Source organism: Pelophylax lessonae, assembly GCF_965119305.1.
Source record: "Pelophylax lessonae genome assembly, chromosome: 6".
Lineage (NCBI taxonomy): Eukaryota > Metazoa > Chordata > Amphibia > Anura > Ranidae > Pelophylax > Pelophylax lessonae.
In genome coordinates, this window is record NC_138773.1 from 323,727,346 (window position 1) to 323,747,089 (window position 19,744).

The 19,744-nt window shown below is 46.5% G+C and overlaps 1 protein-coding gene across 1 annotated transcript in view; it reads right to left on the reverse strand.

Annotated features, from left to right (window-relative positions):
• Positions 1-19,744, reverse strand: part of CLASP1 (cytoplasmic linker associated protein 1) — a 390,996-nt gene that overhangs the window by 214,015 nt on the left and 157,237 nt on the right. Inside the window, exon 8 of the mRNA XM_082262205.1 lies at positions 11,400-11,467. Within this exon, the coding sequence (XP_082118331.1) occupies positions 11,400-11,467 (68 nt within the window). The remainder of the gene's footprint in view (positions 1-11,399; positions 11,468-19,744) is intronic.

Consider the following 19,744-nt stretch of genomic DNA (forward strand, 5'->3'; position numbering starts at 1 on the left):
GAGACTCAAAAGAAAAATTTCCAACGGAAAAAAACCCTCGAGGCAGACCACTGGTCTCCTCAAATGGCGGCCTGCAAAACCTTGCGGCCAAACACGGCATCAGATGATGCCATTACATCAACTTTATAATGTTTTGTAAAGGTATGCACCGACGACCAGGTAGCCGCCTTGCACACCTGGACCACTGACGCCTGATGGCGAAAGGTCCATGACGCACTAAGCGCCCGAGTGGAGTGCGCCTTAACAGGGAACGGGGGCTCCCGACCCTTAATAGAATAAGCCTGTACCACCGTCTGTCTGATCCATTTGGAAATGGTCGCGGCAGATGCAGGCAACCCCTTTTTGGGTCCATCCGGGATCACAAAAAGTGAATCCGTCTTGCGAAACGAGTCTGTCGTTCTTAAGTATACCCTGATCGCCCGGACCACATCCAAGGAGTGTAAAGCAAACTCCCGAGGATGACTGGGCTTAGGACACAGGGAAGGTAATACAATTTCTTCATTCAGATGAAATTCTGAAACCACTTTTGGTAGGAAGGATGGATTCGGACGAAGAACCACCTTATCTCTATGAACCACCAGATATGGGGAACGACAAGATAATGCGGCCAGTTCTGACACCCTGCGTGCAGAAGTAATAGCCACCAAGAAGGCCACCTTCTGGGACAATGTAGGTAGAGGAATCTCCCTAATATCTTCAAAGGGAGGTTTCTGAAGAACCGACAATACTAAATTAAGATCCCAGGGTGGTAACGGCGCGCGCACTGGCGGAGCCAGATGTCGCACCCCCTGGATGAAATTCCGCACCAAGGAATGAGTAGCCAAAGGCTTCTGAAAGAAGATAGCTAATGCTGAGACCTGACCCTTGATAGTACTCAAGGCCAGTTTCTGCTCAACCCCTTGTTGCAGAAAAGCTAATATTCGACTAACCGAATAAGACCGTGGACGGAACCCCAGAGGTTCACACCATGCAATGTAGGACTTCCATGTGCGATGATAAATCTTTCTGGAAGTCGCTTTCCTTGCTTCAACTAGAGTAGGAATAACTGAAGCTGACAAACCTTTGTCCTTCAGCACCTGGGTCTCAATAGCCAGGCCGTTAAAGCCAGCGATCGTAAAGCAGGATGGAAGATCGGTCCCTGAGACAGTAGGTCCTCCCTGAGAGGAAGTCTCCACGGGACGTCCGCCACCAGTCTGACCACGTCGGCGTACCAAGCTCGACGAGGCCAGTCCGGAGCTACCAGAATTACTGGAATTCCTTCCTCCTCTATCCTGCGAAGAAGTCTTGGCAGTAACCCGAGAGGAGGGAAGGCATACATTAGCTGGTATTGCCCCCACGGGGCGATCAGCGCGTCTGCGGTCTCTGCTAGAGGATCGCGGGAGCGAGCCACGAATCTCTGTACTTTCCTGTTGAATCGTGATGCCAACAGATCCACATCCGGGGTGCCCCACCGTAGGCACAACTGGTGGAAAACTTCTGGATGGAGGGACCATTCCCCCTGATCCAGAGTCTGACGGCTGAGATAATCTGCCTGCCAATTCTCCACCCCCGGAATGAACACCGCAGAGATAGCTGGAACAAATCGTTCCGCCCAGCGAAGAATGCAAGCCACTTCTTTGGCCGCTCGGATACTCTTGGTGCCCCCCTGGTGATTGACATAAGCCACGGCCGTGGCATTGTCCGACTGGATCCGAACCGGGCTGCCCTGGAGCTGCTCGGTCCAGTGAATCAGAGAAAGTCTGATCGCTCTCAGTTCCAATACATTTATCGGCCACCTGGATTCTTCCAGGGACCAAAGTCCCTGGACAGATAACTGACCGAGAATTCCTCCCCATCCGGATAGACTGGCATTCGTGGTCACTATCGTCCAATATATTGGCAGAAATGACTTTCCCTGGCTGAGCATCGGAGACCGAAGCCACCAGACCAGAGACTCTCTGGTCTGTTTGCTCAATCGGATCTGATTGTCCAGGGATTCCGGATTCCGATTCCATCTTAGAAGAATCTCTTGCTGAAGAATTCGGGTATGGGACTGGGCAAATGGGACTGCTTCGAAGGAAGCCACCATCAACCCCAGAACTCTCATGCAAGTTCGAAGAGAAGACCAGCTGTTGGATAGTAACAACTGGACTGCTAACTGAATCTTCCGGAGTTTCCCTACCGGAAGAAAAACTCTTGTCCTGACTGTGTCTAGAATTAGACCCAGATATTCGAGCCTCTGGGTGGGAACCAGAAATGACTTTTGCTGGTTCACCAGCCACCCGAATTCCTGTAAAGAAATTATAGTAATTTCTATGTTTTTTAGCAAGGTCTGAGGAGACTCTGCATGAAGCAGAAGATCGTCTAGGTAACCAAGAATCGATATGCCTCTTTGGCGCAGAAGTGCCAACATTGGGGCCAACACCTTCGTGAAGACCCGAGGAGCCGTGGCGAGACCGAAAGGTAACGCCACTCCGGAGGAGATACATGAGTGGCAGGGTCCAGGTTAATTCAGGACACCTTTGCCAGAAAAAACAAAAAAACTTTTTTTTTTTTTTTTTATGTGTCTCCCCCTAGCGCAATAGCGCCCCTCAGAGTACCTGCTTCTCGATCCCCACAGAGAGAGAGAGGGACCCCCAAGGCTCACCAACCGATGCAGTGAAGTTTCCAACCAACTCCCGGGTAGAAGGACGTGGCTCCGCCCCCTGTGTACGCCTTCCGGCATTCCCAGCTCTCCACGAGGTAGCTGGGCTCATGAAACATGGCCGCCCCCATACAAGAGACAATAGACTCCAAAAACATGGCGGCCGGCGTGACCTGAGGACATACATGCACTTGGTCTACGGCAAAATGGCGGCGGACCGCCGAAATCGTTTTCCCAGCACATCCACCTGCATCTCTGCTAAGTGGCGATTTATTGATCTACAGGAGATACACTACAAATAGGATTATACCTCCTATGTCTGCTGTAATGCTACAGTCTGCTGGGTAGAGTGTTAGCTCTCAAACCAAGTCCACTTCCCACCAAACACATGCTGTATTTACAAGGGGGACTTTTAGTGTCAGATATATACTGACCATGTATGGAGGGGCCCATAATTCATACTGCCTCATAACGAGGAAAGAAAAAAAAGGAACGTTTACTCACTATACCGAACCGACAGGCACCCTCTCTTCACAATACCCTCTCCACCGGGGTGGGGGGTTGTGGACCACTCCGGACGCCTCGACTCTCTGGTTCCTGGCGTCCAAGCGAGACTTTTAACTCGCCAGGTCAGTCCCTCCACTGGGACTCTGTCGCGGCCAACCCAGCGCGGAGCTCTGGTCTGCACGCGCTCGTAGGCAGAAACCGGGGTGACCACTGGATCTCAACACCCAGCCCGTCGCCCGGCCCCGCATACTTACTTGAATGTGTCGCGGCCGACCAAGCGCAATGCAATGGTCTGCGCGCGCTCGTAGGCCGGCTGGGGTGACCACTAGTGTCGCCCAGTCCGGCGTATTTGCTTGAAGATCTCACAGGAAAAAAACTGCCTAAAAAAAAAAAAAAAAAAAAAAAAAAAAAAATTTTTTTTTTAAAGAAAAAATCTTGCCAGGACCAAAAAGATCCCAGCAAGGAACTTAGGTCCTTACTCCTGACTAGACAGAAAAAAACTGATTCCCTGTAGCAGAGAGAGGGAGGATATACCCTCAGGGACTGCCCCTAAGGTGGAGCCAGAACGTTTTGTCTTTCTGCCTAGTCCTACTCCTGCGGAGACAACATAACCCAGCTCTTGAGAATCAAGAAGACTACGTCTGTCAATGAGCGATAGAGAAAACTGCTTACCTAGAGCAGAGAGGGGGTTATATACCAAGCTGAGTATGGCCCATGGGTGTAGTCAGGTGTTTTTTGTTCTGCCTAGCCCTACTCCTGAAGGAGGCAATATAACCCAGTAGTTATGATTTATGGAGCGCTGTCCCCGTCGATGAACGAAAGAGTCAAAACTTTTTTGTTCTCCATTTTGAACAGAGTAAGGGGAAGTTATAACCCCCGTCAGAGATTTTTTTTTTTTTTTTTTCGCCATTTGTGTCCCATTACAGAGATTTCCCTTCACTTCCTGTCCCACCGTCAAAGAGGAAGTCCCTGCAAATTAAGGAAATCCCTTGGTGACCACCAAGTCACCAGAACTAAGGTCCCCATTGGGAAATTTCCCCTCGATTACTTTTCTAGGACAACCCAAATTTTGGGATTTTCTTTTACTTTCACCTTCAATGATAATGGTAAACAGGACAAAAAGAGAGGGTGAATCTCCCTAATGGGGGGCACAGAAAGCAAAAATCACTGACAGGTAGTCTAATCCCTCTCCACTCTATCCAAAAAAAAAAAAAAGAAGTTTTGCCTTTAGTTATACTTTAAGATGAGTTCTCTGACCCCTCACTTCACCATCAGCACCTTTTCACCTCCACCATCATTAGATTCCATCCCTCCCTGTCACCTTCTATTCCCCCAACCCTCTACCAGCTCCCATGTCCACCTCTCATCATCACCCCTGGTACCCGCATACAGTACATGTTCTTCATCATCCCTAATTGCCAGCCCCTCATCTCCAACCGAAAGTCCCCTTCTCCATAACCTCCTATTACCTCACACTTCACCAGCTTCGGCTCCCCCTCCACCATCACCACTACCTTCTGTTCCCTCAAAACCTCCACCCATCGCCAAGAGCAAAAAGAAAACTTTGTAATTATGCCATAGATGGTTATAAATGGACAGAAACCAGAGTGCCTTATATATCTACTTTGCCATCTATGTGATTACCAAATTGCCTTAGTTCAAGAATAAGCACACATATTCTAAGTCAATGAATAGCGGTACTGAAGAGTAGACATGATGTTCAAAACCAAACAAGTGAAAAGAAATGTATGATGGAGTGACTATCGGGGAACTGGGACTACGAACTCACAAGATACAACTCCTGAGTGTCTCGTCTCACAGACTTCGCTGGATCTTAGTCAATCAATATGCGCGTTATTGACTCGTTCTACCAAACTGCAGCCTGTGTGTTTACATTATTGCCAAAGGATTCAGGAGCACACCAACATCAGCACGTCTCTAACAAACAAAACTTCAGCCAAACGGCTAAATAAAACAGCTGAAAAACATACCGAATATGTGAAAGGTTTTACCTGATTTATTAAAACTCCGTTCAGACAGTCTTAGTGATTCACATACTGTTATCAGGGTGACCACTATTCGCATTTGCAACTGAGCAGCTTCCAGTGTCACCTGCCTACCAATGGGACTATGAATACGTATCATCCCCTGCATTGCCAGAAAGCAGCCCCTCCAACTGCCATAGCCAGAAAGCGGCCCCTCCAACTGCCATAGCCAGAAAGCGGCCCCTCCAACCGCCATAGCCAGAAAGCTGCCCCTCCAACTGCCATAGCCAGAAAGCTGCCCCTCCAACTGCCATAGCCAGAAAGCTGCCCCTCCAACTCCAAAGACAAAGGTTCTACGCAACTTGTCCCCATTGGCTCACTGTGCAGAACCTCCTACTGTCAAGTTTGATTTCTGGAAGGAATTGTGGGAAGATAAAGAGATATATATATATATATATACACACACACACACACACACACTAGACCAGTGTTTCTCAACATTGTTTTAAGTCACAGCATCCTTCAAAAGTATGCAAAATCTGAAGGCACTCCAATACGGGGTCCCTCTGTCACAATAGAAGCTCCCCTCTTCACATCAGAGTCCTCGCTCTCGCGCCTCCTGTCACATCAGAGTTCTCGGTCCTCCCCATTTAAATCAGTCCTCAATATCAGCCCCTCCCCCCCACCATAGTCCTAAACCGCCCTTCACCATCAGAGTCCTCTTAATCCCCCCCCCCCACCCTTTGCTTTCACATCAGAGTCCTCGGTCTGCCCACCTGCGCCATGCAAAAATATGGGAGACAGCGCGGCACCCCTGAGAGGTTCGGAAGGCCCCCTGGTTGGGAAACGCTGAACTAGACTAAAGCTTAATCTTTGTGTTTGCCATTCTGCTTTAATTGCAAACTCTGCAGGCCATCTCTCATACTTAGATGCCACCAGCGGTACATCTGCTGGAGTCTCTTAGTGACACAAAATCCTCCTCACTAATCCGCAGGACGTCAGGATAATCCAAAATAAGGGACCAGTCTTCCTGGAAACCGCATGGGTTAATCTGGCGTTTTTCCTCCTCGTTTCACATCTCGCAGTTATCACTTCCTCTGCGCATTAATCTTTAAAAGCCAAAGTAAATGATATGTGTGCAGACCATCGAAAGCTTCACTACTTACAATGAGCTGCAAAGTGGAAGCCAGAGGGAAGAGTGGGCAGACGTACCTTTCCCCGCCGTCATCCCAGCCTGAAATAAAATGTTTGCTTTTCTTTTTTTTTGCTTTACCGAGAAACAGGCTAATGTCGGAATAACATTAGGAGGCGAGAATGAACGGTCTCCCTCCCCCTGCCTCTCTCCCACAGCGCACGCCTCTGTAGTCGAGCAAAATCCATCAGCCTATCCCCCCCTTCCAAAATAAAGGCCGCCTGAGCAGACATACCCACCGCCCTCACATCCCCGATAACACCTCATGTAAACAGCAACATAGGAGACTTTCTCCATCGCTGCACTGCAAGCATCAGACTGGAGAATGTTTCACAAGATAATCCCTTTCTTCGCACAAGAGGCTTAGATGCGTGGTCAGGAACATGCCATATGGGCACAGCCAGTACATGGCAGATTCATATATAGTGAGATCTTTGAATCTGGTGTAAAGAGATACAATATGTGACAAAAGGAACAATACATAATACGCCCACGTCATGCAGTGAAAATTATACAGTAAAGTTCACAAGTATTAAACCTTTTGACAACTATTATCCAGCCTCAGTTCGAAGTGGTGTCGTCATTTCAAGGGTTGGCAGACTCGGGGGATGTTTTCTGTGTTTTTAGGCCTCATTCACATGGGTCATACTATAGTGCATGCCATTGTAAGGGCCCTGTTTACCCGCACGGGAAAGCTCAGGTGGTTCTGTGTATTCTTGGGCAAGCAGTCCCACTGACGTCAATTGAGGCGCAGCACCTGCATGACAACAGCTGCTGCTTCCAATCTGACATCCATGTGGGTGCACGGCCCCAAACACACACAGTCATGACTCCCACAGACGTCAAGCTGGAAGCAGCGGCTGGGTTTGTGTAGCTGTCGAGTCCTCACTGATATCAATGGTATTGCCTGTGTATCCCTGTGTGGGTAAACATTGCCCTCGCACAGGTGTACACTGTAGTACGCCCCATGTGAATGAGGCCTTATGCAAGCATCGAGCTTCTTCCACCATAACAACAAAGCTAGCAGGATTCTGTTGGGCCCTTTGTGGAAGACAACCAACAAAACATATACCAAACTTCAAAATGAACTCACAATTTACCAAAAATACCATAAGTACCCAAATCTGTCTTTATATCAGCCTGCTAACATCCCCTACACCTTAGAATTCAGGCTAGAAATAGGAGACGGTTCAGAAATAAAAGCCAATCAGTGTTTGCAGCATGCACATGTCTCGATGGGAAAGAGCAGAGGTATGAATTATATGTGTATTGCTTCCTCCTCATTGTGTTAAAGCCCAACTAAAAGTCTAAAACTGTGAGCAAGCATGTTCTTTATTGCAGAATAGACATACAACGACTTCTGCAATAAAATAAACTTACCTGCCTGCCCAGTGTCTTCTGTAGAATAAGTTGAGCTATCATTCTACAGCTAGTAGAGTAGGGTAACCATCAGGACCTCCAGTTGTTGGACAGAGATCCAAAAGGATAGTCTAAGAATCCCAAAATATACCTTTGGGTCTGACACGCCTGGTCTGACACGCCTGGTCTGACACGCCTGGTCTGACACTCCTGGTCTGACACGCCTGGTCTGACACGCCTGGTCTGACACGCCTGGTCTGACACGCCTGGTCTGACACTCCTGGTCTGACACTCCTGGTCTGACACTCCTGGTCTGACACTCCTGGTCTGACACTCCTGGTCTGACACTCCTGGTCTGACACTCCTGGTCTGACACTCCTGGTCTGACACTCCTGGTCTGACACTCCTGGTCTGACACTCCTGGTCTGACACTCCTGGTCTGACACTCCTGGTCTGACACTCCTGGTCTGACACTCCTGGTCTGACACTCCTGGTCTGACACTCCTGGTCTGACACTCCTGGTCTGACACTCCTGGTCTGACACTCCTGGTCTGACACTCCTGGTCTGACACTCCTGGTCTGACACTCCTGGTCTGACACTCCTGGTCTGACACTCCTGGTCTGACACTCCTGGTCTGACACTCCTGGTCTGACACTCCTGGTCTGACAGACATAGCAGAAGTGACTGCTTGGATACAGGATAAGGCCTCCTACTCAAAAACTCACCTTGCCTAGGTGATGGCCATGCTGAAGGCAACCTCCTGAGAGAGAGAGTAGACAGAGAAACATCCCTGACTGATTCAAAGGGCAATTTGAGAACTGACAGAATAAGGTTATGATCAAAGTCAGTGGAAACAAACAAGAGCAGCAATGTGAGTGACACCCTGTATGAGGGCTTCCACTAAATGAGAGGGAAGTGGTCTTTGAAAAAGAACTGTCAGGAATGAGATTTGACCATTGATGGTACTGAAGGCCAGATGCTGAAAGACCAGACTAGATAAAAGACAAGTATCATCCCATGGAATTTTTTCCTGGCATGGAATTTCTTGCTTTGTACCATAAGAAATAAGACTTTTAGGTACAATGGCCGACTTTGCGAAAAGTTGATTTCCTAGCTTTTAAGAGTATCGGGGTAACTAAATTAGATAGGTCCACATCCTTCAGAACATGAGATTCAATAGCTAGGCCATTAAAGCTAGCAACTGAGGTGGTGGTAAAACAGTTCATGGCACAGAAGATCTGGATGATTTGGGAAGGCCCGTGAAGATCCAAGTACCACTTAAGCCTGGAATGCCCTCCATATCTATCATGTGGAGGAGGCAAATGAGTCTCAGAGAAGGAAAAGTGTAGCTCAGATTGAAACGATGCTATGCAGTCTCCTTGGCATTTACTGCAAAGGCTAGTGGAACCCTGGACATAGAGACAAACCTGCTCAGTCTGCTGTTGAGCCTGGAAGCCAGAAGATCATTATCCATACCCTAAGGCCAGTGAAAAAACATAATAGTGTGCTTCCTCCAAGGTGTTATCTTAACGGCATCCCCAGGACACCACCCCCAGAGGGAGCATTCAACCAGGCCAGAATCAACTCCGGAAGAAAAATATCCCAATCCACCATTCCCACCCTATTACAATTAGGAAAATACTAACCAGCACCCCCAGTCAACAGGCACCAGCTTTCTTCCTCCCAATAACTGATCAGAACAGATAACAACACTTGATCTTAGCCAAAAGCCTGAGAAGTGTCCCATATGTCTAAGCTATCTTTCACCTCTTATCCATTCAGAACCAATTTAAAGGAGAACAAACATGAAAGGGCTCTGGGAAGTTCCTACTCTTAGAAGGGACATTGGTCACAGTACAAAAAATATGTCCCAAAACATATTCTGAATATAACTGACCAAAAAAACAAATGCTTCAAAATTCTAAAAATTGAAGAATGTGATCTCGGCTAACAAGATGATGAAGATACATCGGCAGCCTGACAAATGTCTTGATACTATGGATTTACAGCAGTGGTCTTCAAACAGTGGCCTAGAGGGCTGGATGCGGCCCTTTGCTTGGATTTATCTGGCTCTTGGGGCACTTTTCCACTCCAGTGACCCAAACGGGGCACCGTTCCTCCCCACTGACCCAAACAATGGGGCACCGTTCCTCCCCACTGACCCAAACAATGGAGCACCATTCCTCCCACTGACCCCAACGATGGGGCACCATTCCTCCCACTGATCCCCAACAATGGGGCACCATTCCTTCCACTGACCCCAACAAGGGGGCACCATTTCTCCTATTGACCCCAATTGCTAGGGCACCATTCCTCCCACTGACCCCAATGCTGGGGCACCATTCCTCCCACTGACCCCAACAGTGGGGCACCAATTCTCCCACTGACCCCAACAGTGGGGCACCATTCCTTCCACTGACCCAAATGGTGGGGCACCAATTGTCCCACTGACACCCAATGATGGGGAACTAGTCCTTCCCTTGATACCAACAATGGGCCAACTATTCCTCCAATTATTACCAATGATGGGGAACTATTTACTCCCATTGTTGAGGATTTTCTTCTCACATTAGCCATAGTCCAGCCCCCCTAAATTTTGAGGTATAGTAAACTGGCCCTTTTTTTTTTGAAAGTTTGGAGATCCCGGATTTAAAGGAATCATTTTTCATGCTACATTGGTTACCCGAGGGATAAGCATCCAATGTTTAAAAGGGAGCCAGACCGAAGTAAAACATAACCAAAGAACATCTTCCATCGATAGAGGCAGCTCATTAGTAACAACTTTTAGAAGCGAGGTGCCAGCTGTTATTTTTAAAGCATATTGGCTATCCAGCTCCTGGGACTTGTCCAACGCAATGTTAACTAGATTGAATAATATTAAATTTCAGAGGGAAGTGAACACCGCGGTAAATACATTGCAGAACATAAAAACATTTATCAACTATTCTGGTCGGTGCCAACCTGAGCGACCTCAGACTAGACAGCCCTTGGCTCGCTGTGACCAATGAAATAGGGGAGTCATGGCTACAGCATACAAATGTCTATATTATATGGAGGATATACACACAGGAGGCTGAACTCTACATGTCTGATGAATTTGGGGTATTTTTATGACATCTGCAGTGTGACCAGACGCTGCTTGCAGGGAGGAGGGGGGGGGGGGTCATCTGGTGACCTTGTTTTGTGTGACATCTGATTGGAGCAATGCAGTGCCTGCCGCCACCATCCTGCCTCCTGGTACAAAAGTGACAGCATGCAATTCTGTGTACTGCCGTCACGTGAGATTACAGAACGCACTACGGAGCTTTTAGCGGCTTTGCTTAGAGATGGTCAAAAGCTTCCACCTGACTGTAAATTCTGTGTACAAAAGGCTGAAGTGACGATTACAGATTCAGGCCAGGGCCAGAACATCGCACTGCCAATAGAGACGGGCCCCATCTGCATAATTATACACAACAGACGTGACACTCAGCACATAATTAGAGGTTCAAAAACACACACAAAAAAAAAACAAGCCGTCTTCTCCGTTCGGAGGGTCGGCTAATGAATGCGCAAGTAGGAGAGAGTCCTTGGGGTAACCTAGCAACAAGCGGAGATGGTTATCTGTCTCGCAGGCTGATCCTGTGACTGGGAATCATTTCAAATTACAGCTCCGACAGCACAGTCCCCCCTCCGCCACCAAAGCAACGCTTTCCCCCTAAGACACAGACACCAAACAAAGCTCGCACTTACCCAGCGATGACTGGATCATGGTCCCGGATTTCTGCACTTCGTCGAATTTGGCGAAAATGACATTCAATCTGTAAACAGAAAGAGAAGCATGAGAGAGGCAGGAGGGAATGATGGCAAGATCGCAGCTCCCCTGCCAGCGCACAGCTCCCTCTACACTCCGCACTACGAATATCTGCTCTGGATTTTCTGAGCGGGCAGCGCGGCACACTTTCAGGAGAATGATGCCATCTGCCAGAACTCGGCTATACGGAAAAAGCCTGCACGAGCCGTTATTCCTGGCTGCCGACGACAAGAGAAATAAAGCTGATTTTCCTCACTCCGCTAATTCCGGACCTTTCCAGCCACCCCGCTCAAAGTGATTTATAAACAGAGAAGTCTCAACAATGAGATGCTCTGACACTGGAGGAGGCAGCGATCCAGATTAGCAGGACGGCGTCACACACAGCTCTGCAAGGAGCTGCGAGGTACACCAGGCTCGTTAAAGGGGAACCGGCACCCAAAATTATATCAGTTCCAGGTTACGGGATTCTTGGCTACTCTGATCGCTGATCTACACAACAACTCTCGCTAAACCTGTCACCTGCAGTCTATGGTGGTGTATACCGCTACCAAAACTACTACAACAATTAGGGTTGCACTGATACCGTTTTTTAATTGCCGATATCGAGTACTACTTTGCGGGGCGATTTACGTCAAAACAAAATGAATGGGCGCAAATCACCCTGAAAAAGAATCGCATGCGATTTCCCCCATCACTCGTGTATGTGTCTGAGACCAGTATAGAAAAGGAAGCGCCATCTAGTGGGCAGTTTATTAAAAATGTTATAGTTCACATTAAAGAGGAAGTAAACCCTCCTCTGCAAGTTGTACCTATAGGTAAGCCTATGATAAGGCTTACCTATAGGTACTGTAAATATCTCCTAAACATGTACCGTCTAGGAGATATTTACTTTGCATGCAGCCAGTGACATCACTGGCGCATGCGCTCTGAAGGAACGGCTGCTTGTGCAGTTCCTTCAGAGTTCCGTGCCATGCGCGGAAGTGACGTCATCGCAGCTCCAGCCATTCAGATGGCCGGATGCCGCAAACCCAGAAGGCAACCGAACATGTCACCCGTGATAGAGGTGAGTGGTCGGCACTGCGGGGCTTCGATCTAAGGTGCATACTAGCTCATTAGGTGTTTGTCTATCAGGTGTTCGTTTTTAAAAAAAATAAATAAATTCTGAGGTTTACAACCTCTTTAAAGTACATATCTGCTCAAATCCAACATAGTGTCCCCGTTTCACCGATGATAGAGCACCATGGCCGCTGGAGGCGCTCACAGGGTTGGAGGAGCTGTAGATGCGGTCCACCTCCAATCGGATATCACTTTCACCTTTTACCCACATGGGTCCTGGAACTTCTCCTTCAGCCCTGTAAGCACCTCCAGCGGTCGTGGTGCTGGGGGAATCCATAGCAGAGAAGGATCTGGGGGAATCCATAGCGGAGAAGGATCTGGGTGTTCTGGTAGATCATAAGCTTAATAATAGCATGCAATGTCAAGCTGCGGTTTCCAAAGCAAGCAAAGTCCTTTCTGGTATTAACAGAGGCATGGATTCCTGAGAGAGAGAGATATCATCTGTACAGATCATTAGTAAGACCTCATCTGGAATATGCAGTTCAGTTTTAGGCTCCAGTTCTTAAAAAGGATATCGGGGAACTGGAGAAAGTGCAGAGAAGGGCAACCAAACTGATAAGAGGCATGGAGGAGCTCAGCTATGAGGAGAGATTAGAGGAACTGAATGTATTCTCCCTTGAGAAGAGGAAATTAAGGGGGATATGATCACCATGTATAAATACATAAGAGGGATATGATCTCCATGTATAAATACATAAGGGGGGATATGATCTCTATGTATAAATACATAAGGGGGTATATGATCTCCATGTATAAATACATAAGGGGGGATATGATCTCTATGTATAAATACATAAGGGGGGGATATGATCTCTATGTATAAATACATAAGGGGGTATATGATCTCCATGTATAAATACATAAGGGGGGATATGATCTCCATGCATAAATACATAAGGGGGGATATGATCTCCATGTATAAATACATAAGGGGGGGGGGAAAGATCACCATGTATAAATACATAAGGGGGGATATGATCTCCATGTATAAATACATAAGGGGGGGTATGATCTCCATGTATAAATACATAAGGGGGGATATGATCTCCATGCATAAATACATAAGGGGGGATATGATCTCCATGTATAAATACATAAGGGGGGGGGACATGATCACCATGTATAAATACATAAGGGGGGATATGATCTCCATGTATAAATACATAAGGGGGGTATGATCTCCAAGTATAAATACATAAGGGGGGGATATGATCTCCAAGTATAAATACATAAGGGGGTATATGATCACCATGTAATAAATACATAAGGGGGTATATGATCTCCATGTATAAATACATAAGGGGGGGTATGATCTCCAAGTATAAATACATAAGGGGGGGATATGATCTCCAAGTATAAATACATAAGGGGGGATATGATCACCATGTAATAAATACATAAGGGGGTATATGATCTCCATGTATAAATACATAAGGGGGTATATGATCACCATGTATAAATACATAAGGGGGATATGATCTCCATGCATAAATACATAAGGGGGGATATGATCTCCATGCATAAATACATAAGGGGGGATATGATCTCCATGCATAAATACATAAGGGGGGGATATGATCCCCATGTATAAATACATAAGGGGGGGGATATGATCTCCATGTATAAATACATAAGGGGGGATATGATCTCCATGTATAAATACATAAGGGGGGGTATGATCTCCAAGTATAAATACATAAGGGGGGATATGATCTCCATGCATAAATACATAAGGGGGATATGATCTCCATGTATAAATACATAAGGGGGGATATGATCTCCATGTATAAATACATAAGGGGGGATATGATCTCCATGTATAAATACATAAGGGGGGATATGATCTCCATGTATAAATACATAAGGGGGGATATGATCTCCACGTATAAATACATAAGGGGGGATATGATCTCCATGTATAAATACATAAGGGGGGATATGATCTCCATGTATAAATACATAAGGGGGGATATGATCTCCATGTATAAATACATAAGGGGGGATATGATCTCCATGTATAAATACATAAGGGGGGATATGATCTCCATGTATAAATACATAAGGGGGGATATGATCTCCATGTATAAATACATAAGGGGGGATATGATCTCCATGTATAAATACATAAGGGGGGATATGATCACCATGTATAAATATATAAGGGGGGATATGATCTCCATGTTGGGGTGTAGGACCGTTTTAGCCTCAGAAAAACCAATTAGAATGGTTATCAATGTGAACTGTACAAAGGGACGGCACTAGAACTGCTATGCCGTCTGTAAAAACTGCCCACACACCTCCCAATCTCTTTATTCATCCTTCCTCAAAAATGCCAAATACTATGCAGTGTGAAGGCCTACAAACCCGGATGTGAAGTGGCGGCCTCCTCAGGCCCTCATACTACAGAGCAGATGGTAAATCCTCCAGTGACCCCACAATCACATTATTGGAGATCCCTCAGGAGCGGAGACCCGGTCAGGGATCAGTATTAGCAAACGACACAGCAGTCAGAGGAGGCAGTAAATATGGAGATGTTATTACTGATTCCATAGACAGAGCTGGCTGATAGTGAAACAACTGAAATTGTATGAAAGTGTAAAATGTTTTTCATCACAGCTGTGCGTTTTATGGAAACTTGTTAGCAGTATCAGGTGTGAGAGCGGGCATCTACTTGCAGCACAGAGAATCACGGGTGGAGAAGTGTAAGGCTACATTCACATGTGGGCGTAGCGGATCACAGGCAGAATCACCGCGATTCTTTTTGCCCGCAATGCGGAAATCATAGCAAATCGCGGGACGCCTGTGCGATTTCCGTGATTTGCAATGGCACCCCAAACGCTGTGCGATGTTGCTGCGATTTCCGCCTGCCGAATTGCACAAACAGAATCGCGGGACACATGATGCCCAAAAAAGGTACAAGAGCTTCTATTGGGCGTCATGCGTCCCGTGATTCTGTTTGTGCCATTCGGCAAGCGGAAATCGCAGCAACATCGCACAGCGTTTGGGGTGCCATTGCAAATCACGGGCATTGCACAGGTGTCCCGTGATTTGCAATGATTCCGTATCTCGGGCAGAATCGCGGTGATTCGGCCCGTGATCCGCTACACCCACATGTGAATGTAGCCTTAAGGTGAGCACAGACGGATCAAAATTCACCCTGCAATATGCAGCTTTCAGGTTCTTTCACACTGGCTTTCCGTCCAGCGGACTCAATTTTGCTCAGCGGGGATCAATCTGCCGATCCCCGCTGAGCAGGCAGAAGACAGCTCCGTCTTCACTCTCTGTGCAGAGACAGACCTGTCAGATCCCTGCTCCCCTCTATGGGAGAGCTGATAACGGACCGCTTTCATCCAATCCTATCCTCCAGACGGATGGATAAAAGAGTTTCCATCCGTTTGGATTTCACGGACAGGATCGGATAGCAGCGGTTGTCCGCAGACATGTCTCCCCTGACATCTGCTGCTACATTGAGCATCCGATCCGGTCCACCTGAAAAACTGACAAGCGGACCTGATCAGAAAGCCCGTGTGAAAAGGTCCTTCGGTGTGTTTTTTGAGCAGCTTATCTCCAGGCATTCAGAGGAGAAAAGCAATCACTCGGTGTGCACAAGGCCTTAGGCTGGCCATATATTATACAATTCTATTGTTCAATTTTCCTTTAGATTCTCCAAAACCATTTAATATGAGGTCAAATCTAAACAATTCCAATTTGTATGCAGTCAAGCCGGCCCTTTTATTATTACTACAGTGCTTTGAAAAAGTATTCACACCCCTTGAAATTTTCCACATTTTGTCATGTTGCAACCAAAAACGTAAATGTATTTTATTGGGATTTTATGTGATAGACCGACACAAAGAGGCCATAATTGTGAATTGGAAGGAAAGTGATAAATGATACAAATAAATCTGTGAAAAGTGTGGCTGCATTTGTATTCACCCCCCCCGGAGTCAATACTTTGTAGAAGCGCCTTTCCCTGCAATTACAGCTGCAAGTCTTTTTGGGGATGTCTCTACCAGCTTTGCACATCTAGAGAGGGACATTTTTTACAAATAAATCTATGAAAAGCATGGCGTGCATTTGTATTCACCCCCCATTACTTAGATACCCCTAACGAACCAATTGCCTTCAGAAGTCCCATTATTAGTAGAGTCCACCTGTGTGTGATTTAATCTCAGTATAAATACAGCTGTTCTGTGAAGCCCTCAGAGGTTTGTTAGAGAACCTTAGTGAACAAACAGCATCATGAAGGCCAAGGAACACCCCAGACAGGTCAGGGATAAAGATGTGGAGAAGGTTAAAGCAGGGTTAGGTTATGATAAAATTTCCCAAGCTTTGAACATCTCACAGAGTGCTGTTCAATCCATCATGGGAAAATGGAAAGAGTATGGCACAACTGCAACCCTACCAAGACATGGCCGTCCACCTAAACTGACCGGCCGGGCCCCTACCAAGACCTGGCCGTCCACCTAAACTGACCGGCCGGGCAAGGAGAGCATTCATCAGAGAAGCAGCCAAGAGGCCCATGGGAACTCTGGAGGAGCTGCAGAGATCCACAGCTCAGGTGGGAGAATCTGTCCACAGGACAACTATTAGTCGTGCGCTTCACAAATCTGCCCTTTATGGAAGAGTGAGAAGAAGAAAGCCATTGGTGGAAGAAAGCCATAAGAAGTCCTGTTTGCAGTTTGGGAGAAGCCATGTGGGAGACACAGCAAACATGTGGAAGAAGGAGCTCTGCTCAGATGAGACCAAACATTGATCTTTTTGGCCTAAAAGCAAAACGCTATGTATGGTGGAAAACTAACACTGCACATCACCCTGAACACACCATCCCCACTGTGAAACATGGTGGTGGCAGCGTCCTGTTGTGGGGATGCTTTTCTTCAGCGGGGACAGGGAAGCTGGTCAGAGTTGATGGGAAGATGGATGGAGCCAAATACAGGGGAATCTTAGAAGAAAACCTGTTAGAGTCTGCAAAAGACATGAGACTGGGGCAGAGGTTCACCTTCCAACAGGACAACGATCCGAAACATCCAGCCAGAGCTACAATGGAATGGTTTACATCAAATCATATTCATGTGTTAGAATGGCCCAGTCACAGTCCAGACCTAAATGGCAAGACTTGAAAATTGCTGTTCACAGACGCTCTCCATCCAATCTGACAGAGATGAGATATTCTGCAGAGAAGAATGGGCAGAAATGTCCTCTCTAGATGTGCAAAGCTGGTAGAGACATCCCCAAAAAGACTTGCAGCTGTAATTGCAGGGAAAAGCGGTTCTACAAAGTATTGACTCCGGGGGGTGAATACAAATGCAGCCACACTTTTCACAGATTTATTTGTATCATTTATCATTTTCCTTCCACTTCACAATTATGGCCACTTTGTGTCGGTCTATCGCATAAAATCCCAATAAAATACATTTACGTTTTTGGTTGTAACATGACAAAATGTGGGAAATTTCAAGGGGTATGAATACTTTTTCAAGGCACTGTACATAACTGAAAGTAAATCTAAGGGAAATTGGACAAGAAAATTGTATAATGTATGCCCAGCTTTATGGGCTAGTTCACACCACAAAAACGTCCTCCAGATCTGTACCGGATGCGCTTCTGCATGCTCTTTTTTATTTTATATGCGTTCCGGTGCGTTTTTGATGCATTCCAAATGCTTTTTTTTCCTTCTTCCTCTTCTTGTTTTCTTTTCACTGTACAGACAGTCCCCAGGCTACAAACAAGATGGGGTCTGTAGATTTGTTTTTAAGTTGAATTTGTATGTAAGTTGGAACAGGTACATTTTTTTTAAGTAACTCCAGCCAAGAAAAGAATGTTTACGTTTTTTGGACAGCATACGGAAGGGTTAACATCCCTGTAATATTTGTTTTGCAGTCTGTGCCCACTTAGACCCCCCCCCCCCCCTCACTTTCTGTCCCTGTGACAATTGGATTTTGGAAATTTTGGGTTGCCGTGGAAACGAGGGTTGGTGATAAAGCTTCAGTGGAGACATCTTTTTCCTATGAGAACTCTTACAGGAGTGAATTTCCCTTCCTAGGGGTAAATTTCCTGTTGTCTCCCTCCATTTGCAAGTCGGATGTTTGTAACCCGGGGGCTGCTTGTACTGGGGTCCAGTGCGTTTATGCATTTTTCTGCTTTCCAATAAAGTTCTGTGCAGGAAAAATGCAGCATTTTCTTATCTAAAAATCGGAATGCACTGGAACTGCAGTCACTGGTGTGAACTATGCCACTGAAAACGATGTAACCTCCATTATGTGCATTTCAGATACAGGAAACCCCCCCACCCCCCCAAAAAAAAGCACTGGAATGCATGTGGTGTGAACTACTCTAAATTATAAGCTCACCTTTCTGATTGTGCTACACCCATATTTACGGTGTAACATGTTCAGCATCAGACCCCTCTCCCTTTGCGGCAGAGAGTCGGGGATCTTCTCCCCCACTGCCCCAATTCAAATAGTGCGACCATGTGGGGCTCTCGCATATATCTGTGAATCAATGAACTACAAGTACCGACAGCCTTTGGGGCTTGTAGTTCTAAAGTAGAGGTGGCCTTTGACAACATCCCTTGATGACGAAACGCGTCAGTATGTTACGACGCACTCCTCTTCTCTCTTGGAGGTACTTTCTGACTTATTGAGTTGGTTGAGCATTGGGAGAAATTGGAGTTGCCATGTACACCAGGCTGGATTACTGACCGGGAGCTGGCTGTCTGCTGCAAACCGTATGGGTGTTGTATCATCGCATCATACGCTTTTTGACCACTCTTAATCAAGGGTCAAATTGCTCTGGTAAGCAGTCATTACTCTCTGAGCACGCGGTGGAGCACTTTTGGAAGTTAATGAACTATTCCTTGGTGCAGGATTCTCCTTCATTCCTCTTTTTTATCAACACAAAGAAAGGAAATGTTGTTTGGGTCATAACTAGATGGGACTTATGGACTGATTTCTATGGTCTCTATGAAAGCAAAAATTTTTGTTTTCCTCTTTGAGCACTCAATATTCATACATTGGGTCCATCATCATTTGTGGCGCTGTACTCCCTTTTTTTTTGTGTATTTGTGGATTGAATCATATCCGTAGTACCGGCAGCCTATATACTGTTTCATCCATTCAAGAGTGTGACTAATGCCTCGAACACACGCAACGATTATCGGCCGACC